Source organism: Theropithecus gelada, chromosome 8 (genome assembly GCF_003255815.1).
Source record: "Theropithecus gelada isolate Dixy chromosome 8, Tgel_1.0, whole genome shotgun sequence".
NCBI classification, from domain to species: domain Eukaryota; kingdom Metazoa; phylum Chordata; class Mammalia; order Primates; family Cercopithecidae; genus Theropithecus; species Theropithecus gelada.
In genome coordinates this window covers 49,934,098-49,958,743 of record NC_037676.1, presented here as the reverse complement: position 1 = coordinate 49,958,743, position 24,646 = coordinate 49,934,098, and the positions used below count along the sequence as shown (strand labels likewise).

General features: G+C 41.5%; 1 protein-coding gene across 4 annotated transcripts in view; it reads left to right on the top strand.

Annotated features, from left to right (window-relative positions):
- Nucleotides 1–24,646, top strand: part of PRKDC (protein kinase, DNA-activated, catalytic subunit) — a 191,833-nt gene that overhangs the window by 79,484 nt on the left and 87,703 nt on the right. For all 4 annotated transcript variants that reach the window (XM_025395192.1, XM_025395191.1, XM_025395189.1 and 1 more), the window contains exons 39-51: nt 841–1,008; nt 2,598–2,725; nt 12,598–12,805; nt 14,143–14,321; nt 15,143–15,311; nt 15,556–15,621; nt 16,712–16,784; nt 18,219–18,367; nt 19,059–19,196; nt 19,402–19,521; nt 20,742–20,885; nt 22,647–22,798; nt 23,803–23,934. In XM_025395192.1, the coding sequence (XP_025250977.1) occupies nt 841–1,008; nt 2,598–2,725; nt 12,598–12,805; nt 14,143–14,321; nt 15,143–15,311; nt 15,556–15,621; nt 16,712–16,784; nt 18,219–18,367; nt 19,059–19,196; nt 19,402–19,521; nt 20,742–20,885; nt 22,647–22,798; nt 23,803–23,934 (1,826 nt within the window). The remainder of the gene's footprint in view (nt 1–840; nt 1,009–2,597; nt 2,726–12,597; nt 12,806–14,142; nt 14,322–15,142; nt 15,312–15,555; nt 15,622–16,711; nt 16,785–18,218; nt 18,368–19,058; nt 19,197–19,401; nt 19,522–20,741; nt 20,886–22,646; nt 22,799–23,802; nt 23,935–24,646) is intronic.

The window sequence follows — 24,646 nt, the reverse complement described above, 5'->3', positions numbered from 1 at the left end:
TACTGGATAAAAAATTCTTTGGAATTTTCTGCTGTGTGATTAATCAAGTTTCCCATTTCTCCATAGACAGTCTTGGAATTTATCTGCCATGCAAGGGAGAATAGGAATCAACTCCTAGTTCTTGTTAAGCTCAGTATGAAGTTCTTATGTAGTTCTGCAATGTGTAGTTGTAAACCACTCCTTAGGTTATTCAAAATGTTCTTTTTACACAAAGCTTGTACAGTACATTTTTACTAGGGTCATTATTTGTAGAAGAGGAAGCACATATCGAATCAGCACCATGTCCCATTTATTTATGTGTCCATAGCTGGAGTCAACCGACTAGCCTGGGTAAGAGTCAAAGCTGAGGTATAGGTTGGGCACGGTGGCTCATGCCTGTAATCCCAGCATTTTGGGAGGCCAAGGCAGGCGAATCTCCTGAGATCAGGAGTTTGAGACTATCCTGGCCAACATGGCAAAACCCTGTCTCTATGAAAAATATGAAAAAAATTAGCTGGGTGTGGTGGCAGGCGCCTGTAATCCCTGCTACTCTGGAGGCTGAGGCAGGGAGAATCACTTGAACCCAGGAGGCGGAGGTTGCAGTAAGCCTAGATCGTGCCACTGCACTCCAGCCTGGGTGACAGAGTGAGACTGCATCTCCAAAAAAAAAAAAAAAAAAGCTGAGGTACAGAATTGTATTCAGGTTAGTTTTTAATATAATTTAGAAATTATGCTGAAGTGATTCATTGATTCTACATAATGCTTTATTTGCAATGTCTTTAGAAAACAGTAATTTTATTTATTTTGTGGGATATATAAGCCATAACTCGTGCAGTTTCTTATGTCTGCCTTGTTCCACAGGGCCAAGCTGTCACTCTTCTTCCATTCTTCACCAGCCTCACCGGAGGCAGTCTGGAGGAACTTAGGCGTGTTCTGGAGCAGCTCATCGTTGCTCACTTCCCCATGCAGTCCAGAGAATTTCCCCCAGGAACTCCGCGGTTCAATAATTATGTGGACTGCATGAAAAAGGTTGGTTTCTAGTAGTATCAAGTAAAATTAGAACACTGATTTTTTTTTTCCTTGTTACATATCTTGATGAAAAGAAGTGAGTAAAATACCCATAATCAGAGAAGTTGTAAACCACCCAATAGGTCATTCAGAATATTCTTTCTACACAAAGCTTGTACAGTACATTTTTACTAGGGTCATTATTTGTAGAAGAGGAAGCACATACCAAATCAGCACCATATCCCATTTATTTATGTGTGCGTAGCCTGAGAATCCATTTAGTTCACTTGGAAAGCAGTGACAGGCATATATGTGAATCCACGAGAATTTGTTTTTTTCTCCCATTTTTAAATTGTGAAATATTTTATGCATAAAATGGAATATATAAAGTATATTTAAGTTATGAATAGTAATACCAAAAGAAGCTAAGAAATAGAATATTACCAATAATTTCCAGTTTCTAAATTTTAATAGAATAGCAGTTATTTGAGAAGCATTTTGTGATTATCCCTAATACGATAGTTTGAGCATCCCTTATCTGAAATGCTTGGAACCAAAAGTGTTTCGGATTTTGGAATGTTTGTGTATACATGAGTTATCTTGGGGATGGGACCCAAGTCTGGACATAGACATGAAATGCATTGGTGTGTTTTGTTTTGTTTTGTTTTGTTTTGAGACAGGGTCTTGCTCTGTCACCTAGACTAGAGTGCAGTGGAAACTGCACACAATAATTTCAGAGATGAAAGAAGGTATTGTGTCCACAAGATAGGATAATGATCCTTGGAAATTAAATATGCAGAAGCAAAATTTAAAAAACATACCTGTTCTATTCTGAAGATAAAATTAAGATATTTCCTAGAAAGTAGAACAAAAACTGAGATGGAAAAGGGGAGAGTCAAGATGAGAACATCAGGGGAGTGGCCTGGGATATCCCCTCTGTAGCAAGGATGGTGTGGAAAAGATGCACATTACCAGAATCAGAGTGAGGGCAAGAGTCCCTGGCATGGTGAAGGAGGGGGGGCCTGTTGAAGGCTTGTCTCCATGTACTCTCAGAACCTGAGATAGAGAGAAGAGTAACATCTGCAAAACCTAAAAAGAATCGGGGCCGGGCACAGTGGCTCACACCTGTAATCTCAGCGCTTTGGGAGGCCGAGGAGGGCAGATCACCAGGTCAGGAGATTGAGACCATCCTGGCTAACATGGTGAAACCCTGTCTCTACTAAAACTACAAAAAATTAGCCAGGCGTGGTGGTGGGCACCTGTAGTCCCAGCTACCCGGGAGACTGAGGCAGGATACTGGCGTGAACCCGGGAGGCAGGGCTTGCAGTGAGCCGAGATCGCGCCACTGCACTCCAGCCTGGGCGATAGAGTGAGACTCTGTCTCAAAAAAAAAAAAAACCCTAAAAAGAATTTAGGCTCGGTATAGTGAACATTGATATATACCAGCCACTCACAATATCCATAAAAATGACAGAAATACTGGTATTTGTTAAGTCTGTGAAATTCTGGTATATTTTTCTATATGTTATATATTTTTATTACATAAGAAACTTTTTATATTTTTAGTAAAACTCAACAGAATTTTGATGATGTTGATGTATTTTTTCTAGTTTCTAGATGCATTGGAATTATCTCAAAGCCCTATGTTGTTGGAATTGATGACAGAAGTTCTTTGTCGGGAACAGCAGCATGTCATGGAAGAATTATTTCAATCCAGTTTCAAGAGGATTGCCAGAAGGTAAGTCATTCTGGTCTGGGATCTCAGAAACCATACGCATTTCGGTTTTGTGGGAAATTATCTTCTGTGTTCCAAAAAAAGCTGAGTGACAATTACATTCTTGCTACTAAACTTTTATTTTTTTTGTCTTTAAAACAAGACTTTTATTATTATATTTTTCCAACATACACAAAGCTAGAAGAAGAGTATAAATAAGGCTCCAGATTGAACAAAGTTCAGCATTTTCTAAGCTTCATTTGGCCTTTTATCATTTTTCTTTTTTGCTGCTGCTATTGTAATTTAAAGCAAATCTCGGACACCATGTCATTTCACCTCTAAATCCTTCTGTATATGTCTCTTAAAGCAGTTTTCTTGAATAGCCATAGTACCATTATCAGCTGAACAAAATTATCAGTAATTCGTAGTCAGATTTCCTCAGTAGTCTCAAACATGCTGACAGTGTCGGGTTATTTGAAATATGATACAAACGAGGTTCATACATGGCATTTCACTGTTGTGTCTCTTCAATCTGCATTTAAAACAGTCTTCTCCTTTATTATTTATTTTGTTGGAGAAACTTGGACACTTGTCCTGTACAATGTCTTATATTCTGGATATATCTGATTCTTTTACATTCATTTAACTTCTTCCTCCAGTCCTTGCGTTTTCTGTAAAGGGAAAGTTATGTCTAACATAACACAGTTAGATTCAGGTTGAAATTTTGGCAAGACTAATAGTTGATACTTTATACTTCTTATTCATGGCATTAGGAGGTGTATAATATCTGGTGGTCCTGCTTTTAGCGATGCTAGGATTGACTAGCCATGTGCATCATTGCATTTTCCTCATGGTTTAGCTCCATTTATGATGGTTGCCCTGAATCACTTAATTTCATTAAGAGTTACAAATGGCCATTTTTCTGATTCTTTTATTCCTTCTAAATTTAGTGCCCGGAATTACAGTGTAATGAAGGTCTCATCACTGGGATTGTTTGATTACCAAAAATACAATTTAGTATTTTAGCAATAATATAGTGGGAAAGATAGGACATAATTGATTATTGATTTTTTTTTTTTTTTTTCTTGAGACAGAGTGGCTCTGTCACTCAGGCTAGAGTGCCTGATCTTGGCTCACTGCAGCCTCCATCTTCCGGGTTCAAGTGATTCTCCTCTGTCAGCCTCCCAAGTAGCTGGGATTACAGGCACACCCCACCACAATGGTTAATTTTTGTATTTTTAGTAGAGACGGTGTCTCACCATGTTGACCAGGCTGGTCTCAAACTCCTGACCTCAAATGATCCGCCTGCCTGGGCCTCCCAAAGTGCTGGGATTACAGATGTGAGCCACCCCACCTGGCCCTGATTATTGATTTTTGAAGTAAGGGTTTGATGCCATGGTTAGTTCTCATAGTAAACTTCCAATGAATTTTTAAAATTGGCATTTATCTATATTGAATTTGTAAATATCCACGTAAATTTGTCTTGAGTTGTATTTTACAGATCATAAACTTCACCAACTGTAAGTATATAGTTCCATGATTTTTAGGAACTTTATTTATAGAGTATGCAACCAGCACCATGCAACATTTTTATTCCCCAGTAAAACCCCATAGGACCATTTACAATTGACTGCTATTGCTGATCCTAGCTCCATGCAAACGCTAATCTACTTTCTGTCTTTATAAATCTGCCTTCTCTGGACATTTTATATAAGTGGAATTATACAATATGTGATTTCTTATTCCTGGCTTCTTTGTTCAGCATAATGTTTTTGATGTTCATCCATGACATAGTTCATTCCTTTCTACTGATATTTTAAAAGATATCATAATTACCAACTATAAAACAGAATTCTGCACAGCAGCAGAACACATTCTCTTTGAGCATACTTGAAGCATTCTTTAGGACAGACTATATACTAGACCATAAAAACAAGTCTTGACAAATTTAAAAAGGTTGAAATCATACAAAGTATGTTCTCTGTCCAAAGTGAAGTTAAATTAGAATTCAACAACACGAGGAAATTTTGGGAATCTGAAAATATTTGTAAATAATCAACTAATTAATAAATAACATATTTCTAAATAGCTCTTGGGTCAAATAAGAAATTACAAAGGAAGTCAGATAGTATTTTGATCTGAATAAAATAAGAATAAAGCATATCCAAATGTGATGCAACTAAATAGGTGCTCAGAGGGAAATTTATATCTTTTAATTCCTATGTTTGAAAATAGGAAAGTTTTAAGTTAGTAATCTGAACTTTCTACCTTAAAATCTAGGAAAAAAAAAAAAAAAACTAAACCAGAGGTAGTACAAAGGAAGGCAATAGGAAACAGAAAAATGGTGGAGAAAAATCAGTATTTGTTTTCACAATCAAAGTTAAAGGAGTTGACAAACCATTAGCTAGGCTAACCAAAAATAAAGGAAAAACCACAGTTTGTCAAAAATTTTTAAGAATGAAAAGAGGTGGATGTAACCCACTGACCTCTTAGAAACTAAGAAGATTATAAGCGAATATTATGAAAAATACTAGGCCAGCAAATTCAGCAACTTAAGCAAAATGGGCAAATTCATAGAAAGTCATAAATTACCAAAACTGACTCAAGAAGAAATAAAATGTATGAATACATCCCTAACAAGTAATTAAATTGAATTAATAACTAAAAATCTTTCTGTAAAGAAAGTCCCAGACCTACATGGCTTTTTTGTTTTGTTTTTTTAGATGCAGGGTCACACTCTGTTATCCAGGCTGGAGTGCAGTGGTCAAGGCTCACTGCAGCCTTGACCTCCTGGGCTCAGGCAATCCTCCCACTTCAGCCTCGTGAGTAGCTGGGACTACAGGGATGTACGACCACACCCGGCTAGTTTTGTATGGGTTTTGCCGTATTGCCCAGGCTGGTCTTGAACTCCTGGGCTCAAGTGATCTGCCTGCCTTGGCCTTCCAAAGTGCTGGGATTACAGTCATGAGCCACTGCGCCTGGCCTCCAGATAGCTACTAGTGAATTTTATCAAATATATGTATGTATGTGTATATATATTTCAGACAGAGTCTCACTTTGTCTCCCAGGCTGGAGTGCAGTGGCTCACAGCAGCCTCCAACTCCCGAGTTCAAGTGATTCTTGTGCCTCAGCCTGCTGAGTAGCTGAGACTACAGGGGCACACCACCACACTCACATAATTCTTTGTATTTTTAGTAGAGACGGGGTTTTGCCACGTTGTCCAGGCTGGTCTCAAAGTCCTGAGCTCAGGCAATCCTCCCGCCTGAGCCTCCCAAAGTGTTAGGATTACAGGCGTGAGCCACTGTGCTTGGCCCAGATATATGATATATTTCTGTTTTTGTTGGTCATTGGTGCATATATTTATGGGGTACATGAGATATTTTGATACAGGTGTAAAATGTGTAATAATCAGGTCAAGGTGACTGAAGTATTCATCACCTCAAACATTTATCCCTTCTTTGTGTTAGAAATAATCCAGTTATACTCTTAATTATTTAAAAATGTAAAATACCGGCCAGGTGCGGTGGCTAACGCCTGTAATCCCAGCACTTTGGGAGGCCGAGCCAGGCGGATCACAAGGTCAGGAGATCGAGACCATCCTGGCTAACACGGTGAAACCCCATCTTGTAGGTGTGCTTCATTGTTTTTTTTTTTTTTCTTTTGTCCCCTCTGACTGTGTATTTTCAAATAACCTGCCTTCATGTTCACTAATTCATTCTTCTGCTTGATCAGTTCTGCTTTTAAGAGACTCCAGTGCATTCTTCAGTATGTCATCTGCACTTTTCAGATTCAGAATTTCTGCTTGATTCTTTTAAATTTTTTCAATCTCTTTGTTTAATTTATCTGATAGGATTCTGGATTCCTTGTCTGTATTATCTTGAATTTTGTTGGCCTTCCTCAAAACAGCTATTTTGAATTCTCTGTCTGAAAGGTCACATACCTCTGTCTCTCTTGGATTGGTGTTGGTGCCTTATTTAGTTCATTTGGTGAAGTCATGTTTTCTTGGCTGGTTTTGATGGTTGTGGATGTTCATTGATGTCAGAGCATTAAATATTTTAGGTATTTATTGTAGTCTTCTGGGCTTGTTTATATACATCCTTCTTGGGAAGACTTTCCAGGTATTTGAAGGTACTTGGGGGTTTGATCTAAGTCTTTGGTCACTGAAGCCATATCTGCTTTAGGGGCCACCCTAAGTCATAATCTGCTGTAGGAGGTACCCCAAGCCCAGTAACACTGTGGTTCTTACAGACTTATAGAGGTACCACTTTGGTGGTCTTGGTACAATCTTGGAAAATTCCCTGGCTTACCAGGCAGAGACTCTTGTTTCCTTTACTTACTTTTCTCAAACAAATGGAGTCTCTCTGTCTCTGCTGAGCTGCCTGTAACTGGGGGAACGGTGATACGAGCACCTCTGTAGCCACCACCACTGGGACTGCACGGGGTCAGACCTGAAGCACACAGCACAGCACAGCACTGGGTCTCACTGAAGGCCTTAAGTGACCACTGCCTGGCTACTGCCTGTGTTCATTCAAGGCCCAGTGGCTCTACAATCAGTAGGAGGCAAATCTAACCAGTCTTGTGTCCTTTCCTTCAAGACAGTGATTTCGCCCCGCCTCCAGGTGGGTCAAGAGATGCCATCTATGAGCCAGGCCTGGAGTTGGGAACTGTAGCAATTTACCTGGTGCTCTGTTCCACTGCTGTTGAGCTGGTACCCAAGCTGCAAAACAAAGTCCTTTTCATTCTTCCCTCCCCTTTCCTAAAATAGAGAAGTCTCTCCCTGTGGTCACCATTGCCCCAGGCCTGCAGTGAGGACTGCCTGGCTACTGCTGATTTTCACTCAAGGCTCAAGGGCTCTGTAGTCAGCTTGTGGTGAATGCTGCCAGTTCTGAGTCTGTCCCTTCAGGGTAGTGGGCTCCCCTCTGGCCCAGGGCAGGTCCAGAAATCCTGTCTAAGAGCCAAGGCCTAGAACTGGGGACTCCAGAAGCCCTCTGGGGATATTGCATCTCTGTGGCCAAGCTGGTGCCCATGTTGCAAGGCATGAAACGTAATGCAAGTCTTCTTTACTTTTCCTTCTCCTTCTCTCAAGCAGAAAGGGTTTCTCCTTGTGACCACAACAACTGGGAATGTACTGGGTCACACTTGAAGCCAGCATGGCCCTGGGTCTTAACCAAGGCCCACAGCAAGTACTACCTGGTTGGCACTGATAATTCATCATCCAAAGGCTCTTTAGTCAGTAGATGATGAATCCCATCAGGCTGAGCCCTTCCCTTCAAGACAGCGGGTTCCCTTCTGGCCCAGAGTGTGTCTAAAAATGTCGTCTGGGACTCAGGATTCTCGCTGGTGCCCTGTTCTACTGTGGCTGAGCTGGTATCCCAGTTGCAAGACAAAGTCCTCTTTACTCTCCCCCTCCTCCTCAAGCAGAAGAAAGGAGTCACTTTTATTACTGCAAGCTGTACTACCTGGGGTTGGGGTAGGCATGGCCAAGCACTCCCATGGTGGCCACAGCTGGTATCTCAGGTCATGTGCCCCCCCAAGTCCACTTGTTCTGAGCCCAGCCCAGCACCAGGACTTGCCCAGGAATTGCAGTTGTTGTCATCCTAGTTGCCTTTCAAGTTTATTTGGGACCCCAAGGCACTTTAGCCCATGGTGGCAGGGCTTGCCAGAATGTAGTTTCTGACCACTGGGATGGATAGTTTGCCTCTGATTAGGGCTGGTCTAAATGTTCTCTCAGTGAGTGCTGGCTAAATTCTGCCCTGGGTTGGTTTCTGCTGTGACAGGACAGCACTGAGTTCCAATGCAAAGTGCTTTTCCTCCCCCAAGTGCACAGCTTCTGTGTCCTGCGTGTGACTGCTGCTGGGGGATGGGGAAGGAGTGGTATAGCTGATTGAAGACTATCTTTCTTAGTTTCTTCAATGCCTCTTTCCTTAATACGAAGTTAAAACCAGGTACTATGATCACTCACCTGATTTTTGGTTCTTACGAAGGTGCTTTTTTGTACAGATAATTGTTCATTTTGGCATTCTGCAGGGGAGACAATCACTAGAGGCTTCTATTTAGCTTTCTTGGTCCACTCCTTCCATTGAATTTTATCATTCATTTATTTATTTTTGAGATAGGGTCTTGTTCTATTGCCCTACTGGAGTGCAGTGGCATGATCATGGCTCACTGCAGCCTTGACTTCTGGGCTCATGTAGTCTTCCTTCAGCCTGCCTAGTAGCTGGAACTACAGGCGTGCTATCAAGCCCAGCCTTTTTGTTTGTTTGTTTGTTTGTTTTTTAATGTAGAGAGGTTCTTCCTAAATTGCCTGGGCTGGTCTTGAACTCGTGGGCTTCTTCCTCAGCCTCCGGAGTGCTGGGATTACAAGTGTGAGCCACTGTGCCTGGAATTAAAATATTTAAAAAGAAATTATACCAGTAGTTCATAAACCCTTCAGGATATAGAGGAGGAAGGAACACTTCCCAACTCCTTTTGTGAGGCAAGTAGCAAGACCAACATAAGAGAAAGACAGCACAAGAAAACTATAGACCAGTATCCTTCTTGAATATAAACACAAAAATGTTTAAAGATACATTAACCTATTCAGCAACACCCACAAAACATTATACATCATAACCTATTGGTGTTTATTGTAAGAATACAAGGTTGCTTTTCTTTCTGGGAATCAGTTAGTCTTAGATACTGTATTAATAGAATAAAGGACAAAAACTCATTATAATTTCAGTAGATGCAGGAAAACTTTTGACAAACTACAACATTCATTTGTGATAAAACTGACAAAGGCTGTCTATGAAAAACCAATAGCCAACAAAATATGTAATAGTGAAGGACTGCATGCTTCCTGAGATTGGGAATAAGGCCAGAGAGCCTGAAAAAATAAACAAAAATAAATAAAAGGCAACCAAATTTTTTACTATTAAAATTTTTTCTTATTCTTTTTTCTGTTTTATAGGATTTTAATGTAACTTTTTTTCTTATTCCTTTACACTGTGCATCTTGTTCTCTTTTCCTTTCTAATGTTGTTTCCAGTGATAGTCTATAATTACTCAGTGGCTTTACAATATACACAAAATACTTTCAAAAATAACAATACCAGTATTATTACATAGAATAATGACAGCTAGATGAAGTTTAAATTTTTCATTTTAGTTATAATTTTCTTAGTACATGCCATCTAAGGATATACAGTCAAATTTTGTGTTCCAAAATCATTTGATGTAGTTTTTTTCTTGATGTGTGGTTATTACACCAATTAGTAGTGCTTATTTAATTAATTTTCAAATTTTAGAAATTTTGTTTTTTCTTTTGACTCAATTTTCATTTTGAACGTGTACGATATTTACATGACTAAAATCAAAGCTATATAATGAGCTACAATTCAGAGGATCTTCCTTCCATCTCTGGCCCTCTCTCGTTCCTCTTTTGCCCTATCACCTTCCTATCTCTTCCACTTGTGTCTTGTACAGATCTTGTCCTATCAGCATATAGAGATCTTCCTCATTTTTTTCCTTAAAAAATTGGTGTTTAATTCTTCATTGCAAAGAAGTATCATAGTATTTTAAAGCAGCCCCTTGCCAATGAACTTCTGGGTTCAATCTTTTGCTGTTAAACTTAATGCCACGGGGAAGCCAGATGCGGTGGCTTACACCTATAATCCCAGTGCTTTGGGAGGCTGAGGCAGGAGGATCACTTGAGCCCAGGAGTTTGAGACCCGCCTGAGCAACATAGCAGAACCCCATCATTACAAAAATATTTTTTTAAAATAATAATAATGCCATTGTGAATAACCTTGTGTTTATATCATCTTGTATTTGCCCATGTATCTTTGGGGTAGATTCCTAAATGCAGATGAAAAGGTAAGTGCATTTGTATTTTTTGCCAGGTATCTCTGTATTGCTTCTTTTGGGGCTGTATTATTTGCATTCCTTCCTTATTTGTAATGTACTAGAGTATCAGTTTCACCACTGTCTTGCCAACATTCTGAAACATTTGGATTTTTTCCAATTTATAGGTGAGGAAAGGTTTCCCTTTGTTACTTTAATTTTTCTTTTATTATGAGTGAAGTTGGACACATTTTTATATATTTAATTTGCATTTATTTTTCAGTAAATCATCCGTGGACCCATTTTTAACATTAGGTCTTTGCTATTTTTATTTTGCTTCTCCTTACCATCTTAGCTTTTTATGTAAGAGTCGGATGTTTTATGTGCATCTCTACTGTGCTTGCTAGTGGAAAGCTCCTCAAGAGAAAGTGAACCTAGGATGGTGCCTGTGTTATTCCTTTCAGGCTGCTATAGCAAAATAGCACAGAGTGGGTGGCCAGAAAACAACAGAAATACATTTCTCATGGTTCTGGAGGCTGGGAAGTCCAAGAACGTGCTGCCAGTTGACGGAGTGTCTAATGACAGCCTGCTTGCCTGCTTTATAGGCAGCACCTTCTCTCTGAGTCATCTGCGGTAGAAGGGGCAAGGAACTCTCTGGGACTTTTTTTTTTTGAGACAGAGTTTCTCTGTTGTTGCCCAGGCAGGAGTACAAAGGTGTGATCTCAGCTCACCTGCAATCTCCGCCTCCCAGGTTCAAGCAATTCTCCTGCCTCAGCCTCCTGAGTAGCTGGGATTACAGGCATTTGCCACCATGCCAGGCTAATTTTCGTATTTTTAGTAGAGACGGGGTTTCACCATGTTGGCCAGGCTGGTCTTGAACTCCTGACCTCAGGTGATCCATGCGCTCCAACTCCTGAACTCAGGTGATCCACCCACCTCGGCCTCCCAAAGTGCTGGGATTACAGGCATGAGCCACCACGCCTGGCCTCTGGGACCTCTTATATAAGGGCACTGATACCTCCCAGCAGCCTTACTTCCTAATACAATCACATTGGGGGTCAGGATTTCAACATAGAAATTTGGGGAGTCTTAAACATTCAGTCCATTGTAGTACCCAAACGAACTTTGCAAAGCCTGTATGGCATCTAGTAGTGTCCTATAGTCTTTATGACTGAGTTACCTTCTGAATCTAATATTTTTGCACGGGTTATCTAACTTCATGACATCAGAATTTTAATGGTCGTTTAGTCTTAACCCTGTTATTTTTATAGATGAGGATATTAATTCTGCATTCTTAATTTATAGATTTATAGACAGAACTTTATAGATGATTATTCAAATATATTATTTTCAGGTGAGAAAGGACCAGATAGGTATATTTCTGTTTGGAAAATAGCAACGATGGTTCATTGGTAGGGAGAAACTAGAACTTTAAAATCATAACCTCTGAATTTTTCTGTTTTTGAGACAGACTCTCTGTTGCCAGGTGGGAGTGCAGTGGTGCGATCTTGGCTCATTGCACCCACTGCCTCCCGTGTTCAAGCGATTCTCCTGCCTCAGCCTCCAGAGTAGCTGGGACTACAGTCACACACCACCATGTCCAGCTAATTTTTGTATTTTTAGTAGAGATAGGTTTTCACTGTGTTGGCCAGGGTGGTCTCAATCTCCTGATCTCAAGATCTGCTAGGCTCAGCCTCCCAAAGTGCTGGGATTACAGGCGTGAGCCCCCACGCCCGGCCAACTTCTAAGTTTTATATCCTGGAAATGTGTCTGTTTTAAGCTTGAGACTCTTCCAGAGCCTTTCAGATGTTCTTGAAGCAAGACCAGATTTGAAAGTAAATGAAACATTCTTTTTAATGCCCACGTTTGATTTGAAGATTTTGGGGAGTGAATAAAAGTAGTATGGTTCATGTGCAAATGCTTTTTGTATTTTGTGGATTTTGCATATATATAGTCCTTAAAGTTATTTTTGTGATTTGTAATCATTGGTGTTTACTTTGCCTGTTATGTAGTAGGTACTCATAAAGTTCCTCTTCAAAGCAGGGATGCTCATATAATTTTATCTTGTTTTCTTAGGGGTTCATGCGTCACACAAGTAGGCCTTCTGGAAAGCGTGTATGAAATGTTCAGGAAGGATGACCCCCGCCTAAGTTTCACACGCCAATCCTTTGTGGACCGCTCTCTCCTTACTCTGCTGTGGCACTGTAGCCTGGATGCTTTGAGAGAATTCTTTAGCACAATTGTGGTGGATGCCATTGATGTGTTGAAGTCCAGGTTTACAAAGGTATCATACACCTTAAATCAGTTAAATAGTAATAAGAAGTGAGCAGCCGGCCGGGCGCGGTGGCTCAAGCCTGTAATCCCAGCACTTTGGGAGGCCGAGATGGGCGGATCACGAGGTCAGGAGATCGAGACCATCCTGGCTAACACGGTGAAACCCCGTCTCTACTAAGAAATACAAAAAATAGCCGGGCGAGGTGGCGGGCGCCTGCAGTCCCAGCTACTCGGGAGGCTGAGGCCGGAGAATGGCGTGAACCCGGGAGGCGGAGCTTGCAGTGAGCTGAGATCCGGCCACTGCACTCCAGCCTGGGCTACAGAGCGAGACTCCGTCTCAAAAAAAAAAAAAAAAAAAAAAAAAAAAAAAAAAAAAAAAAAAAAAAAGAAGTGAGCAGCCTATTTGACTGGTGTGCTTAGATACTGCTGTGTGCTCAGTCACATGGCCTCTGCTGTTCGAGGAGTGTGCCACATAACAGCCTGTGGCTAAACGGGATCTGCCTTTATTTCCTGTGGCTTTTGTAACAGCTTATGCAAATTTGGATAGTCTCTTATACTTCTGGAGGCCAGAAGTCCAGACTTAGTTTCACTGGGCTGACATCACAGTGTTGTCAGGGCTACGCTCGCTCTGGGAACTCAGGGAAGAGTTGTTCCCGGACTCTTCCAAGTTCTGGGGGCTGCCAGCATTGCTTGGCTTGCGCTGGTATCACCCTGGTCTCTTCCTCCTTGGTCACATTTCCATTTCCTGTCTATCTAATCTCCCTACACATACTTCTTACAAGGTTGCCTGTGATTTCATTTATGGCCTACCCACCTGAACAATCCAAAATAATCTCCTCATCACAAGGCCCTTGACTAAATTTTGTCTACAAAGTCCTTTTTTGCCACATGAGGAGGTAGGATTCAGGAATGAGGGCATCTTTTGGATACTTTTTCTGGGGCAAGGGCGGGATGTATCACTCAGCCTCCCTTGGAATTGTGTTGGGAAATACTATGAATACCCAGATGCCGCTTTGTTAATGCAAACTTCAAAATAGCTGAGAATTTTGGATTTTCACCTGTTGCTCCCTTGTCTTCAGTAAGATTTTGTGCAAACATTTTCTACCCTTGGCTCACTATTTGGATGTCATGCATTATTTCCTGCTTCACCCAGTGTAACATATCAAATGCTTGTATTCATGTTCTAGACCTGGACAATTGCATGCTTTCTTATTGAAGTGATTTAGCGTTTTTGACTGTTAAAATTCTGTCTGTCTAAAGGATGTTAACTATTAAATTTGGTATATTCAATAAGGTTTATTTCATGTTTAATAAGACCAAAGATAATTATATGTTACTTTTTTGAAGCTAAATGAATCTACCTTTGATACTCAAATCACGAAGAAGATGGGCTACTATAAGATTCTAGATGTGATGTATTCTCGTCTTCCCAAAGATGATGTTCACGCTAAGGAATCTAAAATTAATCAAGTTTTCCATGGCTCACGTATTACAGAAGGAAATGAACTTACAAAGACACTGATTAAGTAAGATTTTACTTAATTTTGGATTTTATTGTATTTATCAATGCTCTGGGTACATATATTTTTATTTGTGTATATAATGTGAATAAATATTTAGATACTGAGCTTTTATAGTTTTCTTCTTATAAACCACTTAGGTGAACTTTAATTAGGGTGTTAATTTAGGGTGTATTGGATAACAGTTGTTTTATCTTGTACTAATATTTTACAAATAATAAAACTTTTTCCTTTTACTGTTCTTTTCCTGCTGTTTTTCCCCTTGAATAGCTTGGTATATTTTTAGTACTGTGATTTTCAGTAACAAAAGATTTAGAGTATTGTATTTTTTCTGAGATTTGAAATTAAAGGAATAGTAAATATTTTTTAACAGGCATTCTAAACACAAAAGTAGTCAAATGTATTTTCTCTAAAACTTGTCTTTTAATGGAATTCTCCTCCTAGTAAATATTGAACACAGACTTTGCCGTGTCTCATTTTGCATCTCCAAACAAAATCATTATTAGCCTCCTCTTAGTGCTATCTTATCTCATCAGTGAATGATGTCACTGTTCAGTCATGACTGGGCTTTTGTCTGTCCTTGCTTCCCTCTGTTTACTTACTGCACTTGATGCCATTGCATCACTGACCACTGTGTTGCGAGATCCATGTATGTATGCTGCCCTTGCTGTGAGATGGGTGACATGCTCCTTTTCATATTCCCAGTGCCCAATACTCTGCCTGGCACAAGCCTGACACTCGAGAAAGGCTGAATGGGAATGGCATTAGGGCTTGAGCAGTGATTGCCATGTTGTGTGAATTGATTTGTCATGTGTATCTCTCTGCAGATTGTGCTACGATGCATTTACAGAGAACATGGCAGGAGAGAATCAGCTGCTGGAGAGGAGAAGACTTTACCATTGTGCAGCATACAACTGCGCCATATCTGTCATCTGCTGTGTCTTCAATGAGTTAAAATTTTACCAAGGTTTTCTGTTTAGTGAAAAACCAGAAAAGGTAGGCCTCTCCTAAGGTGTGCACTATTGTTGTCATTGTAGGAGTTCAAAAGTTAGATTATATTAAACTTATAGATAATTTGCACCATCTTATATTAAAGATGTGGTTCTTTTAATTCTGCATAGGTATATTTAAAGCTGGAGTGCTTTTCCATGAGTTACTACATAGCATTAATTCTAAAGTAACATCAGTTATGAGGATTTTCACCATTCAGCTATTTTTACGTGATTCTTTGTATTCACAGAACTTGCTTATTTTTGAAAATCTGATCGACCTGAAGCGCCGCTATAATTTTCCTGTAGAAGTTGAGGTGAGTGAAATTGTCAGTGTTCTAAGTTAAAAAAGACTTACCAAGTGCTCACAAAGAAAACCATATTATGTCGAACACGTTAAGTTGCCAGTATTCAAGTCGGCTTTCAACAAAAACTGGTAGTTTCATGTAGTTTATACAAAAACTGGCAATTTTAGCTTCAGATACAATCTCAGGCAACTACAAAATTTGTCAGAACTTGATTTCATCTCTTGACATGTGAAGGAAAGACAGTGCCAGTAAAAGCAAGTGTTAGGACATATCCCAGAAGTTGTTTTCTGAGTGAATTGCTCCAGTCAAAGAAATTGAGATCCTTACTGTGGACTTGCTTGGGCAACGTGCCAGGATCATGGAGGAGTAATGGGTTAACTGGAAGACTTGCTCTGGCAGATGGGACAAGGTTTGTTTTAGCCAAACTCAGATTGACATGCCAGCCTCAGCAATTGGACAGTTGGTGAGAATGTGTTGGTTGCTGCCTTCACCACCCATTGGAAATGGGAAGATGGGCAGAGAGCTTAGCTCATCCCCCGTGGCGTGCACTTTCCCCACACAGCTGCTGACCTCCACCACGTCTTAGTGCTTCACCACTATATGTGAATGGTGATCCTGCCTTGAACAAGACTAGGATTGTTTTCTAGGCATATGTTCAAAGAACTAAAAAACAACAAAATTAGCACCTTAAGCATGTAGACACATGCTGTATGTTACTTCTATACAACAGTGTAAGGCACCATGATATCATAACTAGATTTGAAGAAATTGAGGCTCAGAGATAATAAAATTTATCAGCAATCCAGGCATAAGAGCTTAGTACACACTGTATGCAGTGAGCTATACCAGAGCTGAGATGGAGGTTAAGTGCCTGGGCCAAGTTCTGTGGGAATCTGCAGGAAGGGCTTTGCTTAAGGGACACTCACTAGTCTCTTGTTGAGGTTATGTTTTGAGTGCTTTCAAATTTGTTTTGTTTTAAAATTTTTTGATTTGTTTAAAAATTTATAATTTTTTTTTTTTTTTTTACCAGATTGCTACTAAAACAGAAAAAGCATGACTGTTATTATAAAATGTTTCACATTTTTGTTCTGCCCAATAGGTTCCTATGGAAAGAAAGAAAAAGTACATTGAAATTAGGAAGGAAGCCAGAGAAGCAGCAAATGGGGACTCAGGTAGGATGTTTTCAAAATCATGAGAAAGGATTCAAATCGGTGGGTTATTTTGTTTTGTTTCGTTCTAAGACAAGTAGAGGAGTAAGATTTTTTTTATGTAAATAGAAAATGCTTTAAGTGCCCTAAAACATTGAAATTGAGTTTGAAAAAGTATTTTAAGTGGCAAATGGAATTATATTTTGAAAGAAATGTACTTAGCTAAACTGAGCTGCATGAAAAGGTCTCAGAGCAGCCAGATGGGGCTCAGATATGTCACACTTTTTTAAAAGTACAGAATTAGCTTGGTGTTTTATTGTTTGCATATGGATTGTATTTGTATGTTATTTAGATACATTCAGAAGTCTACAGTAGAATACAAGTCCTTCCAGCCACTCTTCTGTGCCCAACCTCACTGTGGGTTCCCATCTCCTTCAGGACAGAGCTGCTCAAAGACCCTGATCTGCTGACCCCCTCCCCTGCAGCCCTTCTTCCTGCTCACTCCAGCATAAGGCTCCTCCCTGTGCCTTGTAGGCACCAGGCTTGCTTTTGCCCCAGGTTGTTTCCACTAATACCCTCAACCCCAGGTGTCAGCATACCTCATGACATTTTGTTTAATGTCAACCCCTGAAATAGACTCTTCTATTTAAAATTAGTCCTCTATCCCTCTATATGCTCCTTGTTTTTGTTTTTTGCTTAATTTTTCTTTATAGCTTTATCATCATTTCTTGATATGAGAATAAAATTTGGACCAATTTTCTAAATCCCTTAGATGTTTTGGATTATCTACTTTTCAGTAGTATTTCTTCCCACATTTATGTTAGACTTAATGGGCAAAATGTACATTATCAAAATTTTAAATGCAAAGAAAATTTGTTAATCATATGCAAAATTGGCCCAGTATAACAATTTCCTTGTCTATGACAGAATAACTGCTTGATAACAACAAAAAGAAATTGAGGTCTCTTCCCCATTTCCTTTTTGCTTTCTTCATCTGGATAATGGGTTAATAATCACCGGGTTGGCCGGGCGCGGTGGCTCAAGCCTGTAATCCCAGCACTTTGGGAGGCCGAAGCGGGTGGATCACGAGGTCAGGAGATCGAGACTATCCTGGCTAACATGGTGAAACCCCGTCTCTACTAAAAATACACAAAAAAAAACTAGCCAGGCGTGGTGGCGGGCGCCTGTAGTCTCAGCTACTTGGGAGGCTGAGGCGGGAGAATGGCGTGAACCCGGGAGGCGGAGCTTGCAGTGAGCCGAGATCACGCCACTGCACTCCAGCCTGGGAGACACAGCGAGACTCCATCTCAAAAAAAAAAAAAAAAAAAAAAATCACCGGGTTGATGAAAACCTTAGATTAAAATACCCTTTCATTTTCATATCATTTGAGTTTAGAGAAGTACATTTCTTACTGATTGTGTTTGAATACATGTAATTTTCTCCTTTTTTATATTTCAGATGGTCCTTCCTATATGTCTTCCCTGTCATATTTGGCAGACAGTACCCTGAGTGAAGAAATGAGTCAATTTGATTTCTCAACCGGAGTTCAGAGCTATTCATACAGCTCCCAAGACCCTAGACCTACCACTGGTCGTTTTCGGAGACGGGTGATCACATTTCACATACTAAAAGAATATTGTCGATGTTTGTGAAGAAAGGGGGTCACAGCTATGCCTTGCTGTTACTACAGGAAGCCAGTTCCCTGTCCATTGACAGCCCTTAGAGTATAGAGTTAATTTGGAGAATTTTCAAAGATCTAATTCCTAGCCTTTTATTCTGTTGACTCAGCAGTCAGATATCATCAGCACAGTAGGAGGTCAGGGGTCAACATAGCAAAGATGATATGACCTGAGGTGCACTCCTGGGGAGTCACCATACAGACGGGTCAGGGGGTCAACATAGCAGAGACATCTGACCTGAGGAGCCACCCTGGGGAGTGACCCAAGATGGGGGTCAGGGGTCAGTGTAGCAGAGACATCTGACCTCAGGAGCCACCCTGGGGAGTGACCATAGATGAGGGTCAGGGTTCAGTGTAGCAGAGACATCTGACCTCAGGAGCCACCCTGTGGAGTGACTGGGCAGACAGGGCAGGGGGAATATGTACTTGGGATACAAGGAGGACATGAAATCCTTCTTATGTGTTAATTGTACAGTGAGTGTATTTAATATTACCAAATCATCGTTATTACCGAAGTGTTTGTTATATGCTGTTGCCCCAGAAAGAACCTCCCACATCCACTGCTGTGTCCACTGAATGTTAACTGTACCCTCTGCTCTCCTGGGCCCTCCCTTTCGCAGGAGCAGCGGGACCCCACGGTGCATGATGATGTGCTGGAGCTGGAGATGGATGAGCTCAATCGGCACGAGTGTATGGCGCCCCTGACGGCCCTGGTGAAGCATATGCACAGAAGTCTGGGCCCGCCTCAAGGAGAAGAGGTGCTTTTCCCACTCATCTTATCTGTTAATACTGTATTTATTGGTGTCATATTAACATTTAATATTGAAGACAAAACCAAACTGCTAATCAAATAAATGTGATTTTTTTGTTGTTCATGTCTTACTTTGTCATTGTTTTCCCATATCAAAAACATAACGTTATTTTATTCCACTTTTTAAGGTAATTTTGAATGTTTTATTTTAGGATTCAGTGCCAAGAGATCTTCCTCCTTGGATGAAATTCCTCCATGGCAAACTGGGAAATCCAATAGTATCATTAAATATCCGTCTCTTCTTAGCCAAGCTTATTATTAATACAGAAGAGGTAAGTAATTGATTATTTCTTTATTCTTTGAATAGATTCTATAAGTCTGTTTATTCAATTCTATGAATGAATCAATTGCAATTCTGTGAATCTACTTAAAAACACTCACAAAAAAGGAAAATATAAAGGTACAGAGCATGACATTTTTGTTCTCTGATTAGCCGTCCAATATTTATCTACTTGTTCGTCACCATTCTTTTATCGTTCTTAACAAATGTAAATTCACCTCTGTGAGTAAGAAGTGGTCTTTGTATAAAGTACATGTAGCCGCTTTCTTACAGCTGCCAACGTATAGTAGCAAAAAAAAAAAAAAAAAAAAAAAGGCGGGGCGGGGGGAAGAAAATATTCCTGTTAACTCTATATGAGAAACAGCTGACTCTTACTTAGGCAGTAGCTGAGTTTGTCAGGTAGGAGCATCTTGGAGTCGATTTTGGAAAGTCCTTTGAGCTAGACGTGGTGTAGTGCAGTGGGAGTTTGCACTCGGCAGGGAAGGAGCAGCATAGCACGGGTGGTCTCTGGGTGAACTGAGCAAGTCTGCACTGACTGCCTGGGCTGTGGGAGTGTGGTCTGGACCACAGCCAGGCCAGGCCATCCAGAGCTGTGCAGAGGGTTGAGCTCATTCATCGAGCACCAGGGAACCACTGAAGGGCACTAAGTGGTGGGGTAACACCATCCACTTGGCTCCGTAGAAGGTCATTCTGGGCAGCTCTGCAGATGTGGTGAGTCTGTCAGGAGGTCCCTGACAGGCTGCTCTAGGGCTGCAATAGGACCTGCTTTCCTCAAGGCTCACTTGATTCTTCACACCCTGGGCCTATGGTCTCAGGGTGCCACACTGGGGGAACTCAGACAGCCATGGCCTGAGATCAAGCTGCCGGCAGGGTTGGTTCCTTCGAGAGCTATGAGAGAGCCTAGTCCAGGCTGGTCCCAGCATCTGGCAGCCTCAAGCACTGTGTGGTGTGTCAGAGACATTCTCCCTATGTCTTCACCTCATTTCCCCCCTTGTATCTGTCTGTGTGTCCTGATTTCCTCTTTTAATAAGGACACCAGTCATATTGGATTAGGGCCCACACTAATGACTTCACTTTAACGTGCTTACCTCCCTTTTGGCTTTAGGTCCAGTCATAGAATGAAATTTTAGCTGATGGAAGATACAGTCTTGTATTAATATTTTGGCAATTCAAGACCATTCTTTGATGTTTGACTTTTACATCCTCTTGTAGGTCTTTCGCCCTTACGCGAAGCACTGGCTTAGCCCCTTGTTGCAGCTGGCTGCTTCTGAAAACAATGGAGGAGAAGGAATTCACTACATGGTGGTTGAGATAGTGGCCACTATTCTTTCATGGACAGGCTTGGCCACTCCGACAGTAAGGATTGATGCATCTTTTATGTTAATATATTATCCTTTGCCAATAGCCTATAGAGCCTATGACACATAATTCAGGTCTCTCTCACTGACTGTGCTATGGTTTTCAGCATTTGTTGCTACATTGCTGGTGTGCTTCTAAACCAAATGGCCTCAGCCTGCTCTAGTTTTATTTGTCTGACCTTGCTTTTATTATGAAGCTGTCAGGTGTTTGTTTTGTTTTGTTTGCTGCCTTTACTTGCCTTAGAAATGAGATTGCAAATTTATTAAAACTATGTGTAAACTGAATGTCAGCCAACCCTGAATGGGAGGCTCTGAGAACTTCTGCCCTGAAGTCCCTAGATTTTGGCGTTCGTGCCAGCTTCTCTACTCCCAGAGTATTGACTGATACCAGTAATGGCAAGATTAGGGCTAAAGCAGTAGCTGCCAGATGGTAACACCATGTTATGTTGAGGCAGATGCAGTACCCAGCAGTGTAGACGTGTGTGTTTGTTCGAGCTTTGCCTACTCATGTAACTGTGGACACTGACAGCATATAAACATTTTCGTGTGAGGAGATGGTAGGAACAGTCTGTATTAAATATAATATACACATGCGGGGCCAGGCGTGATGGCTCACACCTGTAATCCCAGCACTTTGGGAGGCCGAGGCGGGCAGATCACTTGAGGTCAGGAGTTTGAGACCAGCCTGGCCAACATGGTGAAACCTTATCTCTTCTAAAAAAATTAACTGGGCGTGGTGCTGCATGCCTATAATCCCAGCTATTCAGGAGGCTGAGGCCGGAGAATTGGCTTAAACCGGGGAGGTGGAGGTTGCGGTGAGCTGAAATTGCACTATTACACTCCAGCCTGGGCAGCAGAGTGAGACTGCGTTCCCCCTGCTCCACCACCACCTCCCCACAAAAAAATACACGGAGCTTTCTTATACGCTTGCCTCTGGATGTGCCCATCTCATTTGTTTCATAGTTAACCAAATTTAGATTTCTTTGTCTTAGTGTAATGAAATACTTTGTATTCTGCTTAATAAAATGAAAAAATTAAGAGGGGTTTAGTTTAACTTAGAATCCATTGGAAGAGATTGATGTAGCTGATAATATTGAGTCAGCGGCTCAGCTGAACTCAAGAGAGTGGAACTGCCGGGCTCAGGGTAGCTGAATAAAGTAACAGCAAGCCAGAAAGAGGGTTGCAGTGAAGGGTTTACTCACTCTGGAGTTATGGAAGTGAGAGGCTAACACTGGAGGGAGACTCCCCCTGTTCTGTTTGCCCCTGGAATGGTGCACTGCTCAGCAGCCAGGCGGATTAGCACAGACGTGGGCTGTCTCACTGTTGAGAGGCCCCGAACAAGAGGCCGTGCAGTTTTATGGGGGAAGAGCTGAGTCAGAAAGCACTGGATACTGAGTCAGAGTGCGGAAAGTGCCTTCATGCCGCCCCCCTGCCCTGCGGGTGACCCCTGTCCAGGGCCTCAGATAAAGGGTCCTAGGCATGGAGGTTCCAGGGAGGAATGCAGAGGTGCTTGCATGGGGCATGGCGGCTGACAGCCTGCACCCTGGACGGCTGCTCCGAGACTGCAGCACCAGCGGTGCCTGGTCCTCTTGCCAGGGACAGCCTCTGTTGTTGCCTGTTTCTGAAAAATCACAGGGCTTTGAACTGGAGCCGGACTCCTGTAAAATGCCAGATTTCTTTTATAAATGAACTTGAGTTAAAAAATGCTTTTCCAGAATGGAGTGCCGCATATTAATACAGAATTTCTGTACCTTTTCAGGGGGTTCCTAAGGATGAAGTGTTAGCAAATCGATTGCTTAATTTCCTAATGAAACATGTCTTTCATCCAAAAAGAGCTGTGTTTAGACACAACCTTGAAATTATAAAGACCCTTGTCGAGTGCTGGAAGGATTGTTTATCCATCCCTTATAGGTATGTTTACTGGTTTTTGCAGTATTGTTTAGAAATTTAGGTTAAAATGTAGTGTGTGGTAAATGATGATTACAGTGAAATTTAATTACATGAAATGATAGGAGGAAGGAAATAATTTGTTGTTACTAATTAAACCACAGCCTCCAGAGTGTGTCTCCAGATGCGCCCTCCGGTGGCCCTGCCCTCCCCCTCAGCTTGCCTGTGATGTCTCCATGCTGGGGAGGGGCACCACCCTCCATTGGCCCATGGGATAAAGGGTGGTGGGAGGTGGGTAGGACTTGTGTATAATTTCTTTTTTTGTAGCCTTAGGCAAGCTAAAACTTTCAAAAAGTTTTGCTATCAACTAAGGGAGAATTTAGGCAAATAATTAAAATATGAGGGCGATAAAATTGCCAGTGTTACAAAGCTGAAGTGACCTGGATGTGAACAGGAGGTGTTAGCAAGCAGGGGTATTGGATATGGGAAAAGAAAAAGAAAGCTTTTCTATAAAGTCAAAGCTAGACCTGGGGAAGAAACAGAAATAAAGAAAAGGCATTTCTTACCCTGAAGAGTAGCTTTAGAAAATTCTGTATTTGGCTGGACATGATGGCTCACGCCTATAATCCCAGCTCTTTGGGAGGCCGAGGCTGACGGATCACGAAGTCAGGAGATCGAGATCATCCTGGCTAACATGGTGAAACCCCGTCTCTACTAAAAAAAAAAAATACAAAAAATTAGTCGGGTGTGGTGGCGGGCTCCTGTAGTCCCAGCTACTTGGGAGGCTGAGGTGGGAGAATGGCGTGAACCCGGGAGGCAGAGCTTGCAGCGAGCCGAGACCACACCAACTGCACTCCAGCCTGGGCGACAAAGCGAGACTCCAAGCCTCCGTCTCGGTCGCACCAGTGCACCCCAGCCTGGGCGAGAGTGAGACTCTGTCTCAAAAAAGTAAAATTCTGTATTTGTCTTTCTGCTTCTTATTTGATTATGTGACAGTCTCAATTTTCTCCTTTGTGCTTATGTTTCAGGTTAATATTTGAAAAGTTTTCCGGTAAAGATCCTAATTCTAAAGACAACTCAGTAGGGATTCAATTGCTAGGCATCGTGATGGCCAATGACCTGCCTCCCTATGACCCGCAATGTGGCATTCAGAGTAGCGAGTACGTGTTTGCTTGATTATTTTTTAGGTCACGTCTACCCAAACTGGATTGACAGACTTCGATATGGTGCAGTTTTGATAAATTTAAGGACCAGACCCATGTTACGAATGTTTCTGGGCCAGGCATGTTGGCTCATGCCTGTAATTCTAACACATTTGAGAGGCCAAGGCAGGAGGATTGCTTGAGTCTAGAAGTTCGAGACTAGCCTGGACAGCATAGCAAGATCCCATCTGTACCAAAAAAATTTTTTTCTTCCTAAATGTAGGAAGTTGGATTTAGATTTTTCTGGAAGAAAAAATATGTTTGGGGCGAATAAGAAATGTGGGTGTTTAAAACAGTGTAATTTTTTTCATGTACATGCTGACAGATGAGAGGTGGTATTTCTTATTTTCTAAACTGATACTCTGAACATTTACCTCCAAAAGTAACGCAGTCCCCTCAGGAGGCTTTGTTCTGGGCTCTCTGACCTTGAAGGCTGGTAGACGCTGGGCTGCACTGTCTGCCTGGGAGCTAGGGCAGCTGGGTGTGACATGCCAAGACAAGAGGCCTCAGAAAGATGGTTACGGGACATCACAAAAGGGTATTTCTTTGTCCTGCTCCTGAGGGTTGTGAAGTCAGTGTTGACTCCTGGCCACTCCCTGGGTTTCTGCCTGCCCTACCTGACTCTCCCATCCCTGTGAGTGTTTCACTCTCTCTGTTTGGTCCTCCGTGT